The sequence below is a fragment of the Amblyomma mixtum genome, chromosome 8 (genome assembly GCF_055824585.1).
Source record: "Amblyomma mixtum isolate Tamu chromosome 8, ASM5582458v1, whole genome shotgun sequence".
NCBI lineage: Eukaryota > Metazoa > Arthropoda > Arachnida > Ixodida > Ixodidae > Amblyomma > Amblyomma mixtum.
In genome coordinates, this window is record NC_143019.1 from 50,626,484 (window position 1) to 50,649,066 (window position 22,583).

The window sequence follows — 22,583 nt, forward strand, 5'->3', positions numbered from 1 at the left end:
TCTGTCTACCTTAAGTTCACTTGAGCGATGTGTGAAGTACAATTCAGTCAACATGGATAACTGGCCAAGGCATCCATGTACTTTTAAGGAGGCGGTTGTGGTCGCCGCACGTTATACTGTATAGGAATAGGAATGTAAACGCGGTCTGTGAGGTTTCTATGAAGCCTCTCGGGTAAATAAAAAATTGTGCCAGTGCACTCCATGTACCGCACGTGTTTAGAGCGCTGTCGTGGTTTTGAGTGGCTCGCATAGTGACGTGCAATGTTTTTTGCTTATAGTAACGATGCAATATCTTAGGTGCTTGTTCACAAAACTACACCTTAAGCAGCGACGATCATTTCTTCTGTTCGTATGGACACGGCAGAGTTTGTAAACAAATGGTTGCGAAGCGCTGCTGTAAAGAAAATTTTTCGTTATCACTGCAGTTCGGCTCCGCCTCATAGCGACATTTACTGCCGTGAAGCCGACACTCTCGCATCGGAAATTTGGCCTCGTCAAACACACTTAAATTGCGTGCTTGAAGTACTCGACGAGAGCGCAAACATTGCCAACGAACATATCGCACCTTATGTATTATTTTTTTTTTCCTGAGAGACTTGCTGGCCGTGGGCTCATCGCATCGCCACTGCCTCATTCAACACGCCGTGAACGTCAGCAGCGCGTCTAGGAGTACTCGGAAAAAAAATGGGGACAGCCAATCGCTGACCGGCTCGGCGCCGTCAGCGACACCCCAGTTCGTTCATGAGCCTTGTGCTTCTGTTTATGTTGGTTTAGCACAACTGTCACTGCACACGCTCGTCTCTGCCTGCGGCGCTACCGCTTTCTCCCAAGATGCAAATGCTAACAGGCAAGTGAACCCGCTTTGGCGACATCCTCCTGCATTCGTTGCAAGCGTCCGCTGCCAGATATCGGCGGTTACGGGCGCGCGGAAAGTAGGGCGCGTTAGGCTTAGGTTTTGCTCGTAAATAAAAAGCACGTTGCGAAACCTAAAGCAGGGACGACGACGAGCAGTTAGCGGGCTTCGGGTGCGTTGCGAAAAGTCCCCGGAAGACTGCGAATGCTCGCCGTAGTCTCTCCAAGCTCTCCGTCCGCGAGCGCATTCTCGTCGTACTCCTGCAGCTGCATCCTTCGGGCATCCTCCGCAGATGCGTATGTTATCTCGCTTGCGCAGCATTTGTGCGCCTGGAGGATATCCGTAAACAACGCATGCATACTCGATAACGTGCTTGCGATCTTTAAATGTGCGATCAGTGAACTGCATAGCTGACGAGCAACTTCGCGCTCCTTCCCCGCATCTTTTGATCGCAGTGCCGGTCGAGACGACCGTCTACCTCGGAGCTGTGGGCGTAATTTTGGTGATGCTCGGAGTCTTCTACCTCTACCTGAGCAAAAAGGTTTGCTTCACCACGATAGGAGGCTTTCCATGCTGCGACGGCTCTGTGTCTTCTCGCGAACGGGAGCGACAGGTGATCGCCAGGAACTTGGGTAAGGCCTGCTTCGCGCACGTAAAGTCGGCTTCACGGCATTAGAACCGTGCAGCGTGGCATAGCCGCACTCCGTAATTGATCCGTGTACGTTCCGTTCGTTAGAATTTCGAGTGCATTGGTTACATGCTGTGTCTGATAACTCGCATACACTTTAATTTTTGAAGCGCTATATTTTCATCGTGCAGATAGCCACAGTGTTATATTAAGGCATCGCAATCGCATGACATGTACGCGTGTTGCAGTTGCATGCAACAGCTATAGAACATCGCAATTTGTTTATTGTGGGGCCTTTGCAAGGTTTAGACTAATCTGTGTCGCTGCAGTTTTGGAGAAGTTTAACTAATGTAGCCTCAAAGTAAAGCATGAGTATTGTGTGCAAATGCTTGCTGCAGAGATGAAACTCCTTTTAACACCGTATAGTATTTACCCTGCCAGCATTCCTAGTATGGCACTATTTGGTGAAAATTTTATCCCCATGCAAGGGAGCAAAATTTATAGTTTGCACATTGACAGTCGAGTGAAGCAATTTTTTTAGCATACACTCAATCTTTTCTGTCCCATACACCTCTGAATAGTCATGCATGTATTACCAGCTTAGGCAAAGATCACATTAATAAGACATCTCGTTTGTCAATGCTATACATAGGTGCAGCATATGCCTATGAAGATGTTGAGTCATCGACAGATAGTGATGAAGAAGTAATTCAGCAACTCCACCATTCAGCCAGCCTGCAAGGCGGTTTCCTCAACAGCACCACAGCGAGAAAAGTGTCAAGCATGGGCCACTCCACAGATCAAGCACATGGTAACCACGAAGTGCATAAAAGTTGTACTTGCATAAACCATTTGCCAATTTTTTCTTAAGGCAAGCATGAATTGGAGGCAGTGGTGACTTCTTCATTTCTCATCCTGTGGATGTTGACGCTGTTTCTGTAAAACTACACCATACCTTACCTAACCTAACCTAACCTAACCTAACCTGAGTCATACTTTTAATGAAGACTGAACTGACCCTGTTCTGTAGCAGTTCATTTAAATGGTACCCTCATTTTTCACAGTTTACAGTAGATTTTTGTTCTTACTCTATTCGAGCTTGAATTGAACTGAATGAATTGAATTGAAGCTTTAGTTTTTCAGCATCAAGTATATTGAAAATGAGAAGAGTGGCTACTTGGGCTGGTTGGTCCTGTTTTTTCGTGAAATTATTTCCCGCGTAGATACTGAAAAAGCTGTGCTTAATTTGAACCGTACCCAATTATGAAAAATTTCGGCCCTCTTTGAGTTTCGATTATTGAGCTTTGATTGTAATTGACTGCTTTCCCATATTGTGAACCTTGTTGCAGGCAATGGGCATCTGACACAACCGGATCTGGTTTCCCTTGCCGAGAATGGGCACGCTGTATCCGCTGGAGCAGAGACAGCTGAGAGAGCAGACACAAGCAAAGCTTCTTCGAAGGCAACGCAGAGCACCGCGACTGTCCGCACTGCTTTGCAGTACGAGAATGGTGCTTTCCTGAAGGCCGAGGACTCCCCACTTTCTCTAGCAGCGTGCGGCGGCACTGATGTAAGTGCTTTATGTAGGTACATGGGTACTGCAGCCTTTGGCCTTTTGAAAGAGGCCTAGGCCAGACCTACTTTTGGGAGCTCTTGTGCAAAATGTGCAGAGAAGTTCATTGGAGAAGTGTTTGGAAGAGTAAAAGGAGAAAAGAGGTAGCAGGGAAGGCCACAGAGCAACGCAACAATGAACGCAACAATGGTGTGAGCCTGTGACCTGGTTCCCATAGTCTTCAAGTTGCATGTTGTGAATGTTGGTGCCCATGCATGGTCACCTGGGGGCAGCACTGGGCTTATAAAATCACTTTCAGTGCGTCTCCCTGCTACAGAGCAAAGCAGGTTGGCAATGTCAAGTCATTCTTTGTGTCTGAACTGTGGCAAACACTGAAAAAAATGGTAAAGAACCTGTCACATCAGCAGATCCGTGAGGGTCCTAAAAACTCGTGGACTGTCGTCGTGCAGTTCCTGAAGCCTTATCTAGGAATGTTGTGCATGTGGTAATTCAGCTCCTTTTCTTCGTTTTCTGCCCAAAATTTCAAGACATAGAAGAAGTATGAAGTACTTCTTGGAAAGGAACGATGAAAGCATGCATGTGAATGGCTCGAATGAGGGACAGGTGCAAAGTTAGACCCATGTGTAGTGAAGAAACTGTTTCTGAACACACCCAGCTTGGTGGCTCTGTGGCCGTGGAACATGGCATCTAAGCCTATGACCATGGGATCAAACCCCAGCTGCAGAAGCCAAATTTCGATCTATGCGAAATGCAAGTGTAATGTCAGGGAATATTTAAGAACCTCAGGTGCCCAAAATCAACCTTGGAGCCCGCCTCTTGCAACGGTATCCCTCATAGCATGGATGCAGCTTTTTCACATAAAACATCATGTATGTTTTCTCGTTTCTTGGACAGATGCATAGTTATACATTCATGCACAGTTCAGCGTTATTCATGTTGCATGCCTCTTGGTGCTTTGGTGCCAGTCTTGCCACTTGGCTTTCAGAGTAGTATAGTGCCATGTTATTTCTCTCTCTCTGTGTGTGTGCCTGACCTTCCTGTTGGTGTGGTGTTCATAGGAGCCAATGCTGTTGGACCTGGCTGAAGAAGAGCTGCGCTGTGTGGCGGAAGCGTCTGGTCTGCGTGGCCCTGGTCCCTCAGAGCAGACCACTCGCTGTGGCGCTCTGGAGCTCATGTTTGAGTACAATGAGCCGGCTCGTAAGGTCATGGTCACTGTCCTGAGAGCTCATGACCTGCCCAGTCGAGACCGTGGAGGAGCTAATAGCGTTCAGGTAAGCTGTGCCAGTTGCTGAATTAAAAACAATTATTTGGAAGAACCTGTGGCCGTGTGACAAAGAATTGTGGAGCCTTTTTCCACATGAAGCTTCAGGTGCGTCCAATTATTGTTCAGTCAATTTTTAGCCTAAAAGTTATTTTAAGTTTTAAAATTATTAGGGTGTTTTTCATTAATTTGAATTCGCCTAATTTTAACATCCTGTTTATTCAAATTGACATTTTTGTCCTATCATTAAGTATATTAATTTGCACATAATTTGTAAGTATATTAATTTGCACTGCACATAATTTGAAAAATATAGAGCCTCGTTGGTGCGTTCCCGGTTCATATGTTCAAAATCGCGCGCAATAAAAATGTCCCTTAGAGTTGCATAGTTTTTTTTTTTTTTTCATCCTAATGTCTTCCCGTATAATACGATTTCCCGGAAATATCGTTGAAGGTTTCGATAACCTATAACAGCAAAATACGTTCCGCCGCGGTATGTTCTCTGCAGTGCTTGCATGCTATGAGGCGAAACATCAAGAATGACAAAGGTGCGCTAATATTCGAGCAGGCTATTCCCTCAGGGACATATGCGGGAGAAATGCAACGGCTACTTCGCTATTAGGCTTTTGGATCATACATTTTTCCAGATAATACTTTTCTTTCCCCAAATTTCCCCCCCATTTCTTTTTTTTACAAGTATCAGCAAGGTTAGCTGTATTTACTATCCATTTAGAGTTCGAATTATTCATTTTGAGCTTAAAAATATTTCATGCGCACTGCTCATAGTGCAGCCATTCACTGGTTGTGTTTAGGCATGTGGGAGGCTTTTCTTTTCCTTGTGCGATAAATATGGTAGTATGGTATATATGACTATATATGAATATGGTATGTATGATTATAGTATAGTATATGAATATGGTATTATATATGACTGCACACTGCCACCAGATTTGAATGTCACATTTTTCTTTAGCTTTGATGGTGTACGTGCTGTGATTTCTGATTTCTGGCTTGATTTCTGGCTTTTATTCAAGGTGCGGCTTTTGCTGCTGCCTCACAAGCGGCAGAAGTTTAGAACAAAAATTAAGCAAGCTGGTGAAGACATGACCTTCAATGAAACCTTCGCTTTCACACGCATCAGTCCTGGTAAGACAGTTTAGAACTAAAAGAAACTAACACAAACCTGTGCACATGTATTAGCTGCATTTGCAGTGATGTTAGCTGGTACTGAAGGAAGTGTCTTTCCTGTTGATTATTACAATTATGATATATTTCTTAGTGAAGTATGCTTGAATGTGGCTACTGTGCATGACTACTAACTAGACAAGCAGTCATACTTGTATAACATAAGTTTTGGTCCAATGCTTTGGGGGTATCCCCCAAGGAGTTGATTTGTAATAATCAAGGGAGTAATCACTCATTAGCATGCACCCAAGCTCATCCAAACGGCTATAAAGGAAAGTTATACAGCATCCACAGAAAATCCCTTATAACAAATGCTTTCAAAGAGTGAAAGAAGAAAATGCTTCCTCTTCAATAATGCATAACTTGCATGCTCTATTCTTGCTCTTCACAGAGGAGGTGAACACCATGGGCTTGCGTGTGCGATTGTACGGATGTGAACGCATGCGTCGAGAACATCTGGTTGGCGAGACTGTGCTGCCTTTCCAGTGCTTGGCTCTTGACCAGCCTTCCACCATGTGGCTCATGCTCGAGCCAAGGTCTAACCTGGCTGTAAGGCTCTCACCTCCTCATGCTTCAACTCGCGCTCATCTGACATTAAAACCTGCACGCCTTGGTCCTTTGCACTGCACCATTATGCTGATCTACTGCATGTGAATTGCAAGGAATTCTGTCACTTTAGTTGCCACCAACCAGATAATCTTGATTTGATTTTGTGTACAAACATGACATGACTAGCACTCTTCCATTACCTCTCAATTAGACAGAAATTTCAATTTTACATGATTTGATTACCATAACGCAGCCGATATTCTTGCACTGAGCTGCTTAGAATGCTGTGGTTTCTTGTTTCTCATAAAAAATTCTCTCCTTACGTTGACTTGCATTACTAGTAGGGGTGGATAACTATTTAACTGATGCTTAGGCGAATCGGTATGCCATTTCAAACTAGAACAGCGTGACTTTTGACAGGGACCAAAGGAAAGACACACAAGGACACGCCTGTCCTTGTGTATCTTTCCTTTTCAAATTCTTGAAGGACTTGGGACTGAGTGCAAGGTTGTGAACTTTCAGCGTGCGCCCTCTGTACCCTGTAAGTAATGGCGAACGGACACGCGGAAAAGTTTTCCTTTCCTCGCTCCCCTTTCTATCTCTCTCTTCGTTCCCTTTCCCACGTGTAGGGTAGCATGCTGGGCATCGCCTAGTTAACCTTCCTGCCTTTCCATTCAGCTCTCTCTCTCCTTTGGTCCCTGTCAAAAGTCGTGCTGTTCCTTTTCAAACATTTAAAATTTTTTTCATAGTTTGCACATAGTCTTTGCAGTTTGATTCAATCCTTGTGTTTATCACTAGGAAATACACGCGCTACTCCAGCATCGCAGATATTAAATCATCTCTAAATTTAAGCTCTCTTGGAAAGCGAAGACTTGTCACCCTGCTATGTCACTTTCACAAGATCTATCACAATCACTCGCCATTCACAGATTCTCATATCAAACCAGCACATCGCATTTTCCCCCGATTAGACCACTGCTTCAAAGTGCAACCCAAGATAGCGCACACTGAACTTATGCGTCATTTGCCATTGTTCCTTGCCATCTATCACTGGAATAAACTACCTGCAGAAATCGTTTCTGAAAGCATTTACGACGCATTTCTTAACAAACTGAAGAGCTTACTCTTTGCTGGCCCTTAATGGAATATTATCAGAAGTGTACTCTTATTTAGATTGTCTTGAACAATGTGGTCCACGTGTGTGCATGTTTTCAAATACTTTATTTATCCTGTTGTCTTCCCTATTTGTTTGTGCTTTGTGATATTTTTCACTGCGTTATGTAATACGATTGCTTTATTGTTTTTCTTTAACCCCCTATGTAATGCTTGTAAAGGGCCTTTAGGGTATGTGAATAAAAAAAAAAAATCCACACTGCATTTTTGCTTTTCGAAGTATTCTAATGAATATAATCAGAAATTACGAATTCTCCTCCACTCCACCCGTATCGCAGCACTGGGACTCAAAGTGTGAAATTTCAAGCTTGGCCCGATCAGACTCGACAAGCTCAGCGCAGTCGATGCAGCATGGAGGCCTGCCGGAGCTGCTGCTGGGCCTTGCCTACAATGGCACAACCGGCCGCCTGGCTGCCGAGGTCATAAAAGGCAGCCACTTCCGCAACGTCACCATGAACAGGGCACCAGGTGCGTACCACATATGCCGTCGTGTATTGAGTGCAGCATGCTTAGCGGTCATGAACATCTCACCTGACCATTAGCCATTAGCTCGGTCTCACTCAAACCGCATATCTCAATCATATTGAGACAAAAACATGAAAAACATGCAGATAAAGACACAACACACCACTGGAATGTCAAGTGAAGCCATTTCCAGCTTGTGGTATACTTATACACAATATCCTTATGGGGGCAAAAAAAATATAAAAACAAAAAAAAAAGGTTTGGTTTGGTTTGGTTTATGGGGTTTAACGTCCCAAAGCGACTGAGGCTATGAGAGACGCCGTAGTGGAGGGCTTCGGAAATTTCGACCACCTGGGGTTCTTTAACGTGCACTGACATCGCACAGTACACGGGCCTCTAGAATTTCTCCTCCAAAGAAATTCAACCGCCGCGGCCGGGATCGAACCCGCGTCTTTCGGGTCAGTAGCCGAGCACCATAACCACTGAGCCACCGCGGCGGCAAAAAATAAAAAAATAAAATAATAATAATAAAATAAAATAATATAATAAATGAAATAATCTTAAAGCTGCAGTGAAGAGGAATCTGAACTCGTCTTTTTGCCGCAGGAACTCGATCTACACGTTCCGAGCATTCTTAGGAACTTCGACTTATTGCCCTGTGTGGCCGATTTCCCTAATTTAATCGGATTAACGTCCTGCTCCCACCCTTTTTTTTTTAATTCTCACCGTACGATGGGCGGAGTCGGCCAACGCGTGGAGTGCCTTTCAGCCAGCTCCGTGGAGGCTTTGCTTTTGCTTTATTTTGATTTTTTAGGTTTCCGTGATTAAATAGTTTCATTCACAGATAATGTAGCCGCAAAATAAGCCCGCAGACATAAAAATAGGCGCGGACTATTTGCTACTACGGGTTACTACGTATTGCTCCCCCAATGGCAGAGCGGCAAGCCTCCACGGAGCTGGCTGAAAGGCACTCCACACGTTGGTCGACTCCGCCCACCGTACGAGGGAGAATTCGAAAAGAAAAGGCGGGAGCCGGACGTTAATCCGATTTAATTAGGGAAATCGGCCACGCAGGGCAATAAATCGAGGTTTCTAAGAATGCTCAGAACGTGTAGATTGAGTTCCGCGGCAAAAAGACGTGCGAGTTCAGGTTCCTCTTCACTGCACCTTTAATGAAGACATCACCTTCCTTGTCTAGCTCAAAGCATGATGATGAAGTTGAGTTTTAATGGCCCAACGGCAGCTTTGGCCAAAGAGCGCCATGGCTTAAGGTATTTTTCTTAGCTCAAGGCGGAGTCAAAGGCCCGCTTTCTGATCATTTCACCCAACAGAAGCTGAGCACCAGGCCAGGGGAAGACCTGAGCACATTTTATCGCCATGGGGTACCTGGAGGCACTGGGGTCTAGCTCAAAGTAGTTGGGGTTCTTGGGTTCTGTAGGATTCTTTTATGGGTTGCATGCAGCTGTTACTTTGTGGCATGTGTGCGCTTAGCATTAATTAACATTAACAACAAATGTTCTTCAAGCAAGTAAACAGCACGACTGTCTTAAATGCAGTGTTCATTTGTGGGCTTTAGAGTCCTAATTAAGACGTATACACATAACTGCATGCTTGTTAATGTGATCCTAAGCTCATATTTATCATAGCTGTGAAACTTCATTTCTTCTCTTTCTCTTTGTGCAGACACATTTGTGAAATTGACACTGATGTCATCGAGTGGCCAGGAAATAACACGAAGTAAAACATCTGTTCGGCGGGGCCAGCCGAACCCTCTCTTCAAGGAGACCTTCGTATTTCAGGTACGTGCTTTTTTTTTAGTTGTGCTGTTCTCCCTTGCAGTTAGTGCTGACTTGCAACAGTAGAGCACTATGCTGTCAAAACACTGTGATTATGAATGAAATCTGGCACATTGGTAGACTCCTGTATGATTTTATGCAAATCTGGAGTTTTCACCACACAGAGTTCCCATGTTCTGCACCAATAACTGTATAGGGGACTGGTTCCTGGGTGTAAAAGTTTCACCATCAGATGTCGCAGCTGAAAACTCCCTTTTGAGCGCTGTAAATCAAGCGCATATTTTGCACTCATTCTGGTGCTCAGAAATTGTATTGTCTCCAAACAAAGTGCATGCAAACTGCACTGTTAAAAGCAAAGGCCAAGAAACAGGTTAACGTTCTGGAATTTTCGTCCCATGCAGGTCGCCCTCTTCCAGCTGCCGGACGTGACGTTAATGGTCTCTGTCTACTACAAGCGGTCCATGAAGCGAAAGGAGATGATTGGTTGGTTCTCCCTGGGCTTGAACAGTTCCGGCGAAGAGGAACTCTCCCACTGGAATGACATGCGCGAGAGCAAAGGAGAACAGGTGGGTTTTGAGGCCTGCATGCACACATTCTGTCGGCATACGAACCTGAAGTGTCAAAAATGTCCTTTTCTGAAGGAACCAGCGCACAAAACACAACGGACAAGAAAAAGGTGGAACACGACGGACAGGAGCGCTGTCCGTTGTGTTTTGTGCGCTGGTTCCTTCAGAAGTATGTATTACCAACTAGCCCAACAACAAGTGTTGCTCAAAAATGTCCTTGTCAGGGTCAGAGTGAGGGTCAGTGCTGTTGTCATGATGTGTGTCATAATACTGTGGCATGCCATTACTGTGCCTTGAGTATGTACTGAGCAGTACAAAAGAGCATTGTCATTCGTTGTAACTATTGAGAGCTACTAATTTCCATTGCTTCTTTTTTTACAGTCCATGGTGATACACATTGTTTTATACCAGACATGAGCAGTAATGAATATACATGTATCTTCACTTTTATTTTTCACCCGCCGCGGTGGCTCAGTGGCTACGGCGCTCGGCTGCTGTTCGATCCCAACCGCGGCGGTCGAATTTCGATGGAGGCAAAACTCTAGAGGCCCGTGTGTACTGTGCGATGTCAGTGCACGTTAAAGAACCCCAGGTGGTCGAAATTTCCATAGCCCTTCACTACGGCGTCCCTCATAGCCTGAGTCGTTTTGGGATGTCAAACCCTAATAAACCAAACCAAACTTTTATCTTTCGATGCATTTTGAGTAGTGTCGGTATTGTATCGCTTGCCAAAAAATGAAAGTAATGGGGGATCGGTATTGAAATTACATTTTTAGTGCTTCGTGTATTTTAATGATACTCAGCACTAAAAGAAGATGTGCAGTAGATTTTGAGACTGTTGTGAGTCAGACGGTGGTGCACACTCAGGTGGGGAACACTGAAAAAAGAGGAACGGAGTAGAATTAGGGAGAGACGATGCCAATGCCTTTGACCTGATCAGTCTTCTCTCTTTCTACATTCGTTGTCTCCGAGAGATGACATGCATGTTGTACTTCTACCCACTTGGTGACCGAAGGAATGAGCCTGAATGATAAGGATGAACGATAAGGAGCACTGTAATAGGACACAACTTAAAAAAAACAGTGGTTGATAACACTGGCCATGGTTTGCGGCGTCCTTCTGCTGACCAATTACAACAGTGAACAGAACCAATTTTTTAATGTTTGACTATCAAACAAGCCAGAGGCATCAAAATTCTTGCGCTAATAATTTTGTTTCATGATAATTTTGCTTCTTGTGTAGGTAACAAGAAAAGCTTCAACAACAATACTTTTCGTCATGGAGGAATTTTGTGGGAGGTCCTGAATGCGGACGGAACTTCAGTGCAGACATGAGTTGTATCCAACTTTAGTTGCGTTACGTCGCATGCGACATGACGATGTATTTAATCAGTATGTTTGCTTGTCCAACCAGATGTGCAGATGGCATGTGCTACTGGACAGCTAGCAAGCTGAGACTGTCCACAGGACAACTTCACTTCCGACGCTGAAGAGAAGGACAAGTTCTGCAGAGTCTAGTCAGTAGCATCAAGGTGGGAAGGCCTTCTCAGCACCTGCCCCTGAACGTATTGGAGGTGCACAATACCTTTACATGCACTGAAGGCAATATGTTTTTGGGCTCTTCCCTGGCAGCGGAAGAAATTTTGCTTTCTCCCAACCTTCCCCTCCATGTTCAAGCCATGCACTCCTCTTGCAAGGAGTTTGCAAAATGTGTCATTGACTGTAATTTTCCTTTTTTTACTAGTCACAGACAGACTGGAATGAAGTATTTTATGCAGATTTTCTAAACGACAGCTCTCTTTGCTTTTTTTTTTTACTGTCTAAATAAAACAACCAGGGCTAGGAATTGAAATGACACAGATTTATGTCAGCACTTTCTTTGCCTTTGGCTTTGTAGCTGACACAGAAAACTGTTACATTTTTATGCTCGCATCAAAATGAATGGCTGTAAAGATTGCTGCTGACATTGTTTCTAACTAAAACAACCAGGGCTAAGAACTGAGATGACACAGATGTATGTCACTACTTTCTTTGCCTTTAGCTTTAGAAAACTGTTACATTTTTATGCTCGCACCAAAATGAAGGGCTGTAAAGATTGCTGCTCACATTGTTTCTAACTAAAACAACCAGGGCTAAGAACTGAGATGACACAGATGTATGTCACCACTTTCTTTGCCTTTAGCTTTAGAAAACTGTTACATTTTTATGCTCGCACCAAAATGAAGGGCTGTAAAGATCGCTGCTGACGTTGTTGATATACCACCAAGGCAGATCGGTCGGGACCTTTTGCACTATGGCATCAGTGCTTTGAGGTATCCGATTTTTTTGCAAAACGAGCTTGTCAAGCTACTATGTAGACACAATGTGTGTTTTTTGTCATTAATGTTTGTACAGTTGGCCATGCGTCATCTAAATAAGCCAAAGCACTTTTCAGAGGGATATGAAAGTTCACGTGGGCATGCTCCCTGCAGGCAAGTATACTCAGACATATCTGTGCTCAGAGATGGTAAGAGCCTTCCAGGTACACGTGGTACACATTTTCCGTACGTGTGCAAAGTGATGTTTCCTTTTAAGGTTTGTATGCAAAATGTCTGTGTTCTCGCTGTGTGAATATGGAGGCTGCAATTTGTGCAGTACATAGCAGTGACACATTTCTGCTGCGATAGAGTTTAGAGGTGTTCACCCGTTTTCTTTTTCTTTCTCTTATTCCACAATGTGCTTCGTTCCTGTGTCATCGTTTGCTGCATACTTGTGTGGTGTGCATTCTGGGCTGTAGGCCAAAACATAGTGTTCTCAATGGGCGGGCATCAGGTTTGTTTTTTCTTAATGGATGTCTGTCATATCGTAGCCCTGTTCATGTCAAGTTTTGGCATTTCTTTTTTTATTTAGTGCTGACCTGTCGAACAGGCGAGTTTCAATGTGAACGCTAGTTGAAGGACCCTGTTATAGAAAAAAAATATTTGTCAAAGAATGCCAGTTACTGCCCAGACATAGATCAAAGAGTTTGAGTAAAGAGCAGTAGTGAGTAAAAAAGCAAGAAAGAGTTGTAGAGTGAATTGTTTTGAAAATGTTAGGTGCAAACAGAACGCCATCGTTTGAGTGCATAACATATAAATATTATGAACAAGTGTGATGTTAGAGAGTTCTGCGTTGCTTGCCGTGGAATCGGTAGACACTCCAGGCTAGCATTCCGTGTAGTTTGTTGTGATATACCTGTAGCTACATTGTACCCTTGCCTCTTTCCAGGCACTAAGTGTCCCGTGTGCATACATGTGCGCGCATGCATCTCTTGCGTGTGAAAATCTTTGGTCCCCAGGCACAGTTTTTCGAATCGAGAGATGTGCCGACCGTGGACGCAGTACCTTTGTCTCACCTTTGGGTCGAGATGCTCAGCATTGCTGCTGGTTGTCCCTATGGGAGTGTGGAGCCTTTTTTTTTTTTTTGCCTGTTGTCCCACTGTAGGGCCTTGTGACACACGTCTATATTTTGCAAACATGTTGTTGACAGCCACGTCTGTTTTTATTTTCCAAGCTTGAGCTCTGTCCTCTCAATGCCCTGCAAGATCTGGGTGCATGTTGCAAGCTTTGATTCATGGAAGCATGAGGCAGAGCTTGAGTATGCAATGTGGTTCATATTGAACCAGCAGGTGTTCTATGTTTTATCTTGTGTTGTGCATTCTGGCTGTATATTGCGTAAAGGTGTTGTTTGTCGGCTGATGATCTGGTGATCTGATGGCTTGGGTCACCATACATTGAGAGCCAGAGCATTCCACGGAATGCTATGGTGTTTAAATCAATGAATTCATTTCATGAGCAGTGGTGCACAATCTTCACTTTGTAATTCTTAGTACTTGTCTGCAGCTGTACTTGCGTGTACGAAGTCAAAGCTTCTGTCGATGATGGGTTTTACCTTGCAAACCAGCCATAGGCGTAGCTGTTTTAATTTGGATGTCAGCACTTAATTTTGCGATGAAGTTACTGTGACCTGTTGCAGTGCTTACATTTTTGTGGAAATGAGGTGCTCTATTACTACAGGCAGCAGGGCTTCTGTTATGGTCTTTTTGTTAACACACGTTTGTGAATATTTAATGCTTTGTTTTGGCCGCATGCCAAGCACAAATGAAATACAAGAATCAATGTAACACACAGCACAAAACTAGATTTAGGGTGATTTACACAGTGTGTGACTGATTTCATGTAGTTTCAAGGTAAATCTTGGTTTAATAGCTGCACTGACACATTTTTTTGTCCACAAATTCCGTTCACAATTTTCATCCACAGAATTTTGCGGATGTATTGGTACGTATTTTTGTTACCAATTTTTGTCTAAAATGAATTCGCTCTAGCAGCGGGGCACGTACAACCTTGTTCAACAGTAACCAGGCAAAGAGGTTTGCTTCTCAGCCATACAGTGGAGCCTTTACTGCGGCCCTAAACACCAAAGGTCTCGCAAGGCAAGGAGAAGCGTTCCGCTCATGTTACAGAGATTTAGAGCTTAAGGGGTCCCATAAGTGCTACAGGGTTAAGAAACAAACCCTGTTGCCTGGTTCTTTCGGCAAAGGCTGTTTGTCAAAGCAGGCACACACATCACACCGTTATAAACACATATAAACACACACCTATAGAAATATGGCTATAAAGGAAAGCTATGCAGCTTCCACAAAAACTTCATAGTTGAAAAAAAAAAATATGACTTTACTTGCAGCCGCATGGCTACACTTGGGTGGATGGTAATGAGTAATTGCTCCCTTATCATAAGTACATACCTGCCTGCAGATTTTTTTCCAGTGCACCAGACAATACATTGCAACTTACTCACCATATGAGCATTAATAAAGGTAGCTTCTTTTAGCCTGCCTAATTTTACATCTGAGCCCATTGGAATAGAATAGCCAGTGTTTTCCTTTTTTTTTTGCGAAACATTATGTGGGTTTGCGTTCAGCACCTTTCGAATTTAAGCATGTAAATTTTAGGCTGAAATAACTTTATATGTCCTCAATGCATGAATGTTGCTGCTTGAAAGGCTTTAACAAGTTTGCAAAAGCAGCAGTACTGGTATCACTTGTGACAATCTCTTGTTCCCTGGTCAACCTCTTCTCAGGTTATGTGCACCACATATTTTTACCACTGTTTTGAATTTTCTGCCAGCACCGAGCAAGCCATTTCTCAAGGAGTTATTAAGAAGTGCCAAGTTAGCTTTTTTCCCTGAAGATGCTGCATTCTACAGAACAGTACGAGGAAGCTTGTACGGGGAATGTACAGCATTGTGAAACTGAGATAAAGGTTCGAGCTGGCTCATGGAAATTCAGCGTCAGGGGGAAAAACAGATGCAAGCCACTCTCCATGATATACAACTCTCAGAGGCAAGACCTGCACCAAGTTGTTAATCAGCTCTTATAGCACTGCAGGGGACCGTATCTGCTCAAAAGGAGTTCAACTGCATTGTAATGTGAGGGCCACTTCCCAATGGACGTCTTGGATGTCCCATAGACATCCACAGGATGTCCAAGCGAGTTTCAGTGCCCATTGGGTTTTGCCGGCATGGGACGGGAAAAAAAATCACTCAGTTATTTCATTTATAAGCTGAGGACTGACATTCCACTTCAAGTATTAGTAAAAAACTCGCATTATGTTCCAGTAAATGCGCAACATTGCCTTTGGCTTGGTATGTTTCTACTTAATCAAGGAACACTGAGGACATCTTTGTCGTGTTTTTATTTTTTTATTAAATCCAATAATTATTCTTATTAACAATTTAATGATGTTTGGTTCGCTGGAAAAGATGCTTTCATTACTGAGAAATATGGAGTTAAGCTGGTTCATACATGTGATATAGGTATGTTGAGTGTTGTGGGTTTGCTTCGTTTAATTTTCTACATTTCGTTGTTGATTTTGTCTTCCTTGTACAATGAAAGTGCACTACTGGTAACTATGCAAAAGCTACTTCAATCTTTGGACACATAATTCTGCACTTTCTGTTATATTCAACAGAAAATCTGACTTCATGTCATCAGAGTGCACTAGTGAAAATGGCCAGTGTGGCAACAGCTGTACTTCGCTTCTTGTTCTTTTTTTTATTCCTTGCAAGAGATGTTTGTGCGTGTAGCCTCTTTCGTTATTTAAAAGGAGGAATTCATTAGTCCAGGCTGATTTGAAAATGTCCTTAGTGTTCCTTTAACACTTGTGAGTTGATCAAGCATTACGAGTGCATGCACTGTTTCATACTTTGGAGAAGGCTTGCATGGTTATTCAAAATGTATACTGTATTTACCTCATTTTGATCAACTTGTTTTCAGCAAAAGCATCTTAATGTGATGAGTGGGTGTTAAAAGGGGTACTATTCTACTCTGTTGCCTTTAATTGTGAGAATGGGGTGTGCGTTATAATCGAGGAGAGTGTTAGTTGGAATAAACATGGTTATGACTGTGTCTGAAAAGTGTGCAGCAGGTGCAGTCTATGGCGAGAACAAAACATTTTGTTGGGAACAAGCTGTCACTGTCGAAAGGCATGTGCAACTGTGTGGAATGGCATCTTCATGCATCTCCTCTCTGCGGACATACAGGTGCTTCGAGTCTTGTTCACCTCACAGATGGCAGTGCCAGGTTTACTGACGTTTTCAGCTAAAGGGCCTGCTCGGGTAAATTAAGACCACGTTTGCACTGTGTTTGCAGCATGATGGTTTCCTTTACTGCTTGGAACTGTAGCTGTGGTCTTAATGTTACTGGCACATACTTGTGACTTTTGCACTGCACCTTTGTCTGTCTTTTTTCTGCATTGCACCAGCATAATCCAAGGGTGTGCGACTATTGAAATTTTAGAATGCCGTGTCAATTCAGCAAATTTATATGTTGGAATATTATTCTGGCTTTTGTAATGTTGTGAATGACAGGCATTAGATACAAACATGCATGCTGGTATGTCTACATCTGCCCCCAGCTCTGTTAGTTGTCTTTCAGGCTGTCTGTTGTTCCAAGACAGCAAGTTCCAGTTTGTTCCAATTGACACATCTGGAACCATATAATGTTGTGCAAACTGAAGTGTACGTCTTTGGCAAGGTCCACTAACGCAAAGTTGAAGGCTTAATGAGCCACAAATTATCAGCATCGTCTTGACAAATTTCAACATTGCTTCTGGTTCCTGTTAAGAATGTTTACTCAAAGACATTCCGTGAGGCTTTCACCCTTCGTATTACTTGTATATACTATGGGATAACAATTCAAGTGGATACTTGCTGTGAGGCCTAATTTTAAATGATCTAGCATTGCAAGTACTTGGTCAGTGTTTCAGTGTGTTGAAAAAAAAAAATGCTATCCACACACTTACAATTTGTGAACCAAGCATTGTGTAAAAGTTCTGAAACTGTCAAACTCAAGCACCGAGGTAAGTCCCTATTCTGAGTCGCTTTAAATGCGATTGTTACTGGACTGCATTTGGGTTCTTTTCTTTTTGTAATAAAAGTTGTTCATATACGCTACTGTTCCCACAAACTGTTACCTGTTACTTGCAGATAAATCATTCTGTAAGAGCCTCCTTTCTCTGTTGCACATTAAAGAACGTTTGGGAAATGCCTGTTGTTGGGGATCATTCTCTTCTGGCCCTTTTGTCAGCTGCTGGTGCCGTTTGCTTATTTATTTGTAATACTGCTAACACCATAGATAGGATGTTGCAGGGTAGAAAAGTGCATCGACAAAGACAAGATGGAAAGAAAAAAAGTAATACAAAAAAGTGAGATCATTTAGACAATTGTACAGCAAAGAATTCATACTGAAAAATATACTGTAAGCACAACATGCGACACGGCATTGGTGCAGTTCTTCTGCAGCGGCAGCACTCTTCGTGCGAGCAAGTCATCGCCTACGCCAGTCGTACACTGACTGCAGCGGAGCAGAACTACACGATAACTGAGAAAGAGTGTCTCGCTGTTGTCTGGGCCATTCAGAAATTTCGCCCTTATTTGTACGGCCGCCAGTTCACAGTTGTCACTGACCATCATGCCCTGTGCTGGTTGTCCTCGCAGAAAAACTTGTCCGGCCGCCTCGGCCGCTGGATTCTCCGTCTCCAGGAATATGACTTTACCGTCACCTATAAATCGGGCAAGAAACACCAGGACGCCGATGCGCTATCTCGTTGTCCCCTCGCCCAAACCCCACCTCCGCATCCGCAACCCGTGTCCTCCGCATCCTCAAACTGCCAAACTACCCCTTCGACGGCTATTTCAACCTTGACCGCCGCACCCATTGACTTGATGCCAGCTCCCAGTCTTGGCGATCTCTCCTCAGCGCAGCGGGCCGACCCTTACTGCCGGACTCTTATCGACCGTCTGAGCGGTGCTACGCGGCCCCCGAATGCCCGCCTACGTCGCCAACTTAACTCTTTCAAGCTAGTCGACAACATCCTTCTTTGGCACAATTACAGCCCCTTCGGTGACTCATGGGTGCCTGTCGTACCCCGTTCTCTTCGCCGAGAAGTTTTGCAGGCCTTTCATGATGACCCCCCGGCTGGCCACTTAGGCTTTCAGAAAACTTATGACCGCATCAAGCGCCGTTTCTTTTGGCCTGGCCTCTCAACCGCTGTTAGAAAATATATTGCGTCTTGCATCTCTTGCCAACGTCGTAAACGCAGCACGTCTGCCCCTGCAGGCCTTCTACAGCCTCTCCCCTGTCCTTTCTCCCCTTTTGAAGTCGTTGGGATTGACCTCTACGGTCCCTTACCATTGACACCAACGGGCAACCGTTGGATCGTCACTGCCATCGACCACTTAACTAGATACGCTGAAACGGCCCCTGTTCCTTCCGGCTCTGCTTCAGAGATCGCCCACTTCTTCCTGAACGCCATCCTTCTGCGCCATGGAGCTCCTCGTGTCCTTATTAGTGACCGCGGCAAGTCCTTCCTCTCCAGCATCCTTGCCGAAGTTCTTCACGCCTCCAGAACCGTGCACAAAACCTCTTCAGCGTATCACCCTCAGACCAATGGGCTCACAGAGCGCTTTCATCGCACGCTGTCCGATATGCTAGCCACCTACATCCAGCCCGACCACACCAACTGGGACACCATGCTTCCCTTCGTTACCTTTGCATACAATAGTGCCGTGCAAAGAACCACCAACTTCTCCCCATTCTTCCTTGTGTATGGACGTCAACCTGCCTTCACCCTCGAAGCGTCTTTCTTCTCCGCCCCCTCAACCTCTTCCAGACTCTCTCACGAACAGTTTACTTCTCGTCTTACCTACTGCCGTGCCATTGCCCGCCTGAATACCGACGCCTCCCAAGCCTCCCGGAAAAACACCTATGATCTCTCCCACCGTGCCATATTTTTTCACCCTGGTGATGAGGTACTGCTGTGGACTCCAGTGCGTACCCCGGGATTGTGTGAAAAATTTTTGAGCCGTTATATTGGTCCGTATACTGTACTCGAACAAACGTCCCCGGTGAACTATCGCGTTGCCCCTGTTCATCCTGTTAATGATCGTCGTTGCCGAGGTGCCGAGATTGTTCATGTTTCCCGCCTCAAACCCTTTGCCCGTCGCCCTACTGTGCTCTAATCTGCGCCCGGGCCGGTCGCTTTCGTACGCGAGGAGAGAAAGTGTAAGCACAACATGCAACCTTCGTCTTCATCTGTACATATCCATCATCATCGCTCAAAGCACAACATGCGACCTTCGTCTTCATCTGTACATATCCATCATCATCGATCATCTTCTTCTTCGACGGGTTGGTCGCCATACTTGCGGGTGCCATTAAAGCTCGCTCGATCCTGCGCTCTGTCTCCTGTCTCACAATACAAACTTTACAAGCCATACAAATGAATTTCTAGAGGCCCGTGTACTGTGCGATGTCAGTGCACGTTAAAGAACCCCAGGTGGTCGAAATTTCTGGAGCCCTTCACTACGGCATCCCTCATAGCCTGAGTTGCTTTGGGACGTTAAACCCCCATGAACCAACCAATGCAAAAGCTAGAATATACAAGCATACAAAACATAAAAACCAGAAATATGCGAATACAGACATAGAGAAAAAAAGGTTAAAATTCTCACACTCGTCACCAAACATAGCCTGAAAAAGTTTACACCTCAATCAAAGACAGGATCAAACTTGTCATGATCGTTGTAGTAGAATTATGTTCTTGCAGGCTAGTTGGTTCATGTTTGAGAAAGGTCAAGACTGCAAAAATGGGCCGAGGGCAAGGGGCAAAGAAACGAGTACAACACTTTTGGAGCAGTTCTCAACTCGATCTTGCTTAAAGCCTCAAGCTGCATGCTCTAGAATGACTTTAAGGCCAGATTTTTCTGTTTTTTGGGGAAGGAGACAATCAGCTTGAAATAATTTCTTATAACTTCTGTGGCACTCGTATCTTCTTGTCCTTTTTGCACAATCTGAACCTTTCTCACACCAATCTCGCCTGTTGATATATAACAATCTCTAATTTGTTCCATTCCTCTACTGTTTGAGGAAGTAAAGAGCTCCCCTTGTATTCATTTGCAGTGAATGCCATTTCCATACATTGTTTGCTTTTTCTTTTAAGTTAAAGGCAGTACTGGTACACTGCTTGCAACCGAGGCTCAGTTTTTATTCGCAATTTGTGGTGATTAGGCTTAAGGCACACGGTGCAGTTCATGATTTTATGATAATTAAGGTTAGTGTTTTGATATTGCTCTGTGTATTACACTTAGCATGCATGAACACTTGCCACTAAATTAAGCACCTTAGACTGGGACATAACCACATAAGAAATGTTTGCATGCACACACACATCATGATTGTAAACGCAGTGGCTTGTGAATGACAGCAGTAAGTTGCCACGACTTTGCAATGTTTGCTGCTTTCTGCGGCATTAACCAGTAAAGCATTCATTTCTGGCAATTTGAAGATATCAATTTATCTCACTTAACATCTATAGAGAGAGACTTACTTTAGGTCGCTATAGGTGCACGTAAGTAACCCTTGAGGCAACCGCCACTACATCGACACATGCATATGCCTACTTTATAGTCCTCTCTGAAGCAGGGAAACGGGGCAAAGATGCTCAATGACCGTGCAGAGTCATTGATTGTTTTGGTAGACACTTTGGGCTGATACTGCTTTCTTGATCACAATTATAGTTCAGCCCCTATAGTTCCAACCAATATGTCTGAAGAGAAAAAAAACTTTTGAAGCCTATATTTTAACACATACGGTGGCATGCTCTCTTGCATCTTGGGATTGGCTAGCATGCTCGAAGCTTCAATGGCACATGCACAGACCATGTAGCATATATGTGTAGTAAGAATACTTTCAATGTTCTCCCAACAGTACGGTTATGTGATGCACCTATACATAGTATCAGCCGCCGTGGTGGCTCAGTGGTTATGGCGCTCGGCTGCTGACCCGAAAGACACGGGTTCGATCTCGGCCATGGCGGCTGAATTTCTTTGGAGGAGAAATTCTAGAGGCCCGAGTACTGTGCGATGTCAGTGCACATTAAAGATCACCAGGTGGTCGAAATTTCAGGAGCCCTCCACTACGGCGTCCCTCATAGCCTTAGTCGCTTTGGGACATTAAACCCCATAAACCTAAACCTATACATAGTATCATATTATTTTCTTTCTGACAATGTGCTCTTGAATGCAACTCTGCCATTTGTTGATGCGAGAAAGTAAGGCAGTGTTCACTGCTTATTTTTTTGCATATGCTATAACTGGCATGTTATATGCCATAAAGAATATAGGCAAGGGATGGTGACACGCGTGTCAACAGCGACGTAGGGGTCTATATCGCTCGTGACACGCAGATACCCTGTGACAACATAATTAAACAAAAGGGCGCATATAATGGGTTCAACAAAACACTGCAAAAAGCTCACTATAGAGTGCATGGTTTGTGTATGAACCCACTGATCTTTTATATGGGACTGAATGAACCAGTTTATATGAATGATCTGTGAATGTTGTGTCATCGAGCACAGTGGAACATGGCATATGAATATAACTCCAATTATGCGTGAAGCGACAGCAGCACAAAAAAGTACAGAGACAAGAAAAGGACAGCGCTGAACTTCCAACTGGTTTTATTGTGTATGCTTCCACATTCTGTTTGAGCCGTGGTGATCATCTAGTGCAAGCGCAAATAGGTCAGCTCTTTGTCAGAGAGGGTGATAGACGCAGAACTGACTCAGGCTTCCCCAAGATTACATATCTGCATTGATTTCATGATTTTTCGTGCGATATTTCTTTGCTTTTCCTACTTATAAACATGCTCTCAAGAATAGGGGAACAATCTTTGCAAGTGTGCCAATGTTATAGTGAATATTTCAGTACATTGTACCAATGTTTTGTGGTAGGTACATGCAAGCATATCTAAATAGTAGGCCACCCTAGGAATGCTGCAGCTGGTAGTATATGTCACTTTCTTTTTTACAAAGTCGATACAATGGTAAACAAGACAGGCAATTGCATGTTTACGTTGTCACAGACTAGAAGACTGCATGGGCAGTGGTGTGGCACAGAGTGCTTGCACCGGGCCTGCAGCCATTAATTTTTTTCCTTCCGCACAAAATTTCAC

The 22,583-nt window shown here is 44.1% G+C and overlaps 1 protein-coding gene across 1 annotated transcript; it reads left to right on the plus strand.

Moving 5' to 3' along the window:
- The first annotated feature begins 484 nt into the window (after positions 1-484).
- Syt14 (Synaptotagmin 14) lies at positions 485-17,613 on the plus strand. Its single transcript, XM_089557291.1, has 11 exons — positions 485-847; positions 1,309-1,485; positions 2,134-2,292; positions 2,831-3,051; positions 4,113-4,325; positions 5,350-5,461; positions 5,892-6,049; positions 7,501-7,690; positions 9,371-9,486; positions 9,885-10,049; positions 11,463-17,613. Exons 1-11 carry the CDS (start codon positions 832-834, stop codon positions 11,493-11,495), a joined length of 1,560 nt encoding a protein of 519 aa, XP_089413417.1. The 5' UTR covers positions 485-831; the 3' UTR covers positions 11,496-17,613.
- The last annotated feature ends 4,970 nt before the right edge of the window (positions 17,614-22,583 follow it).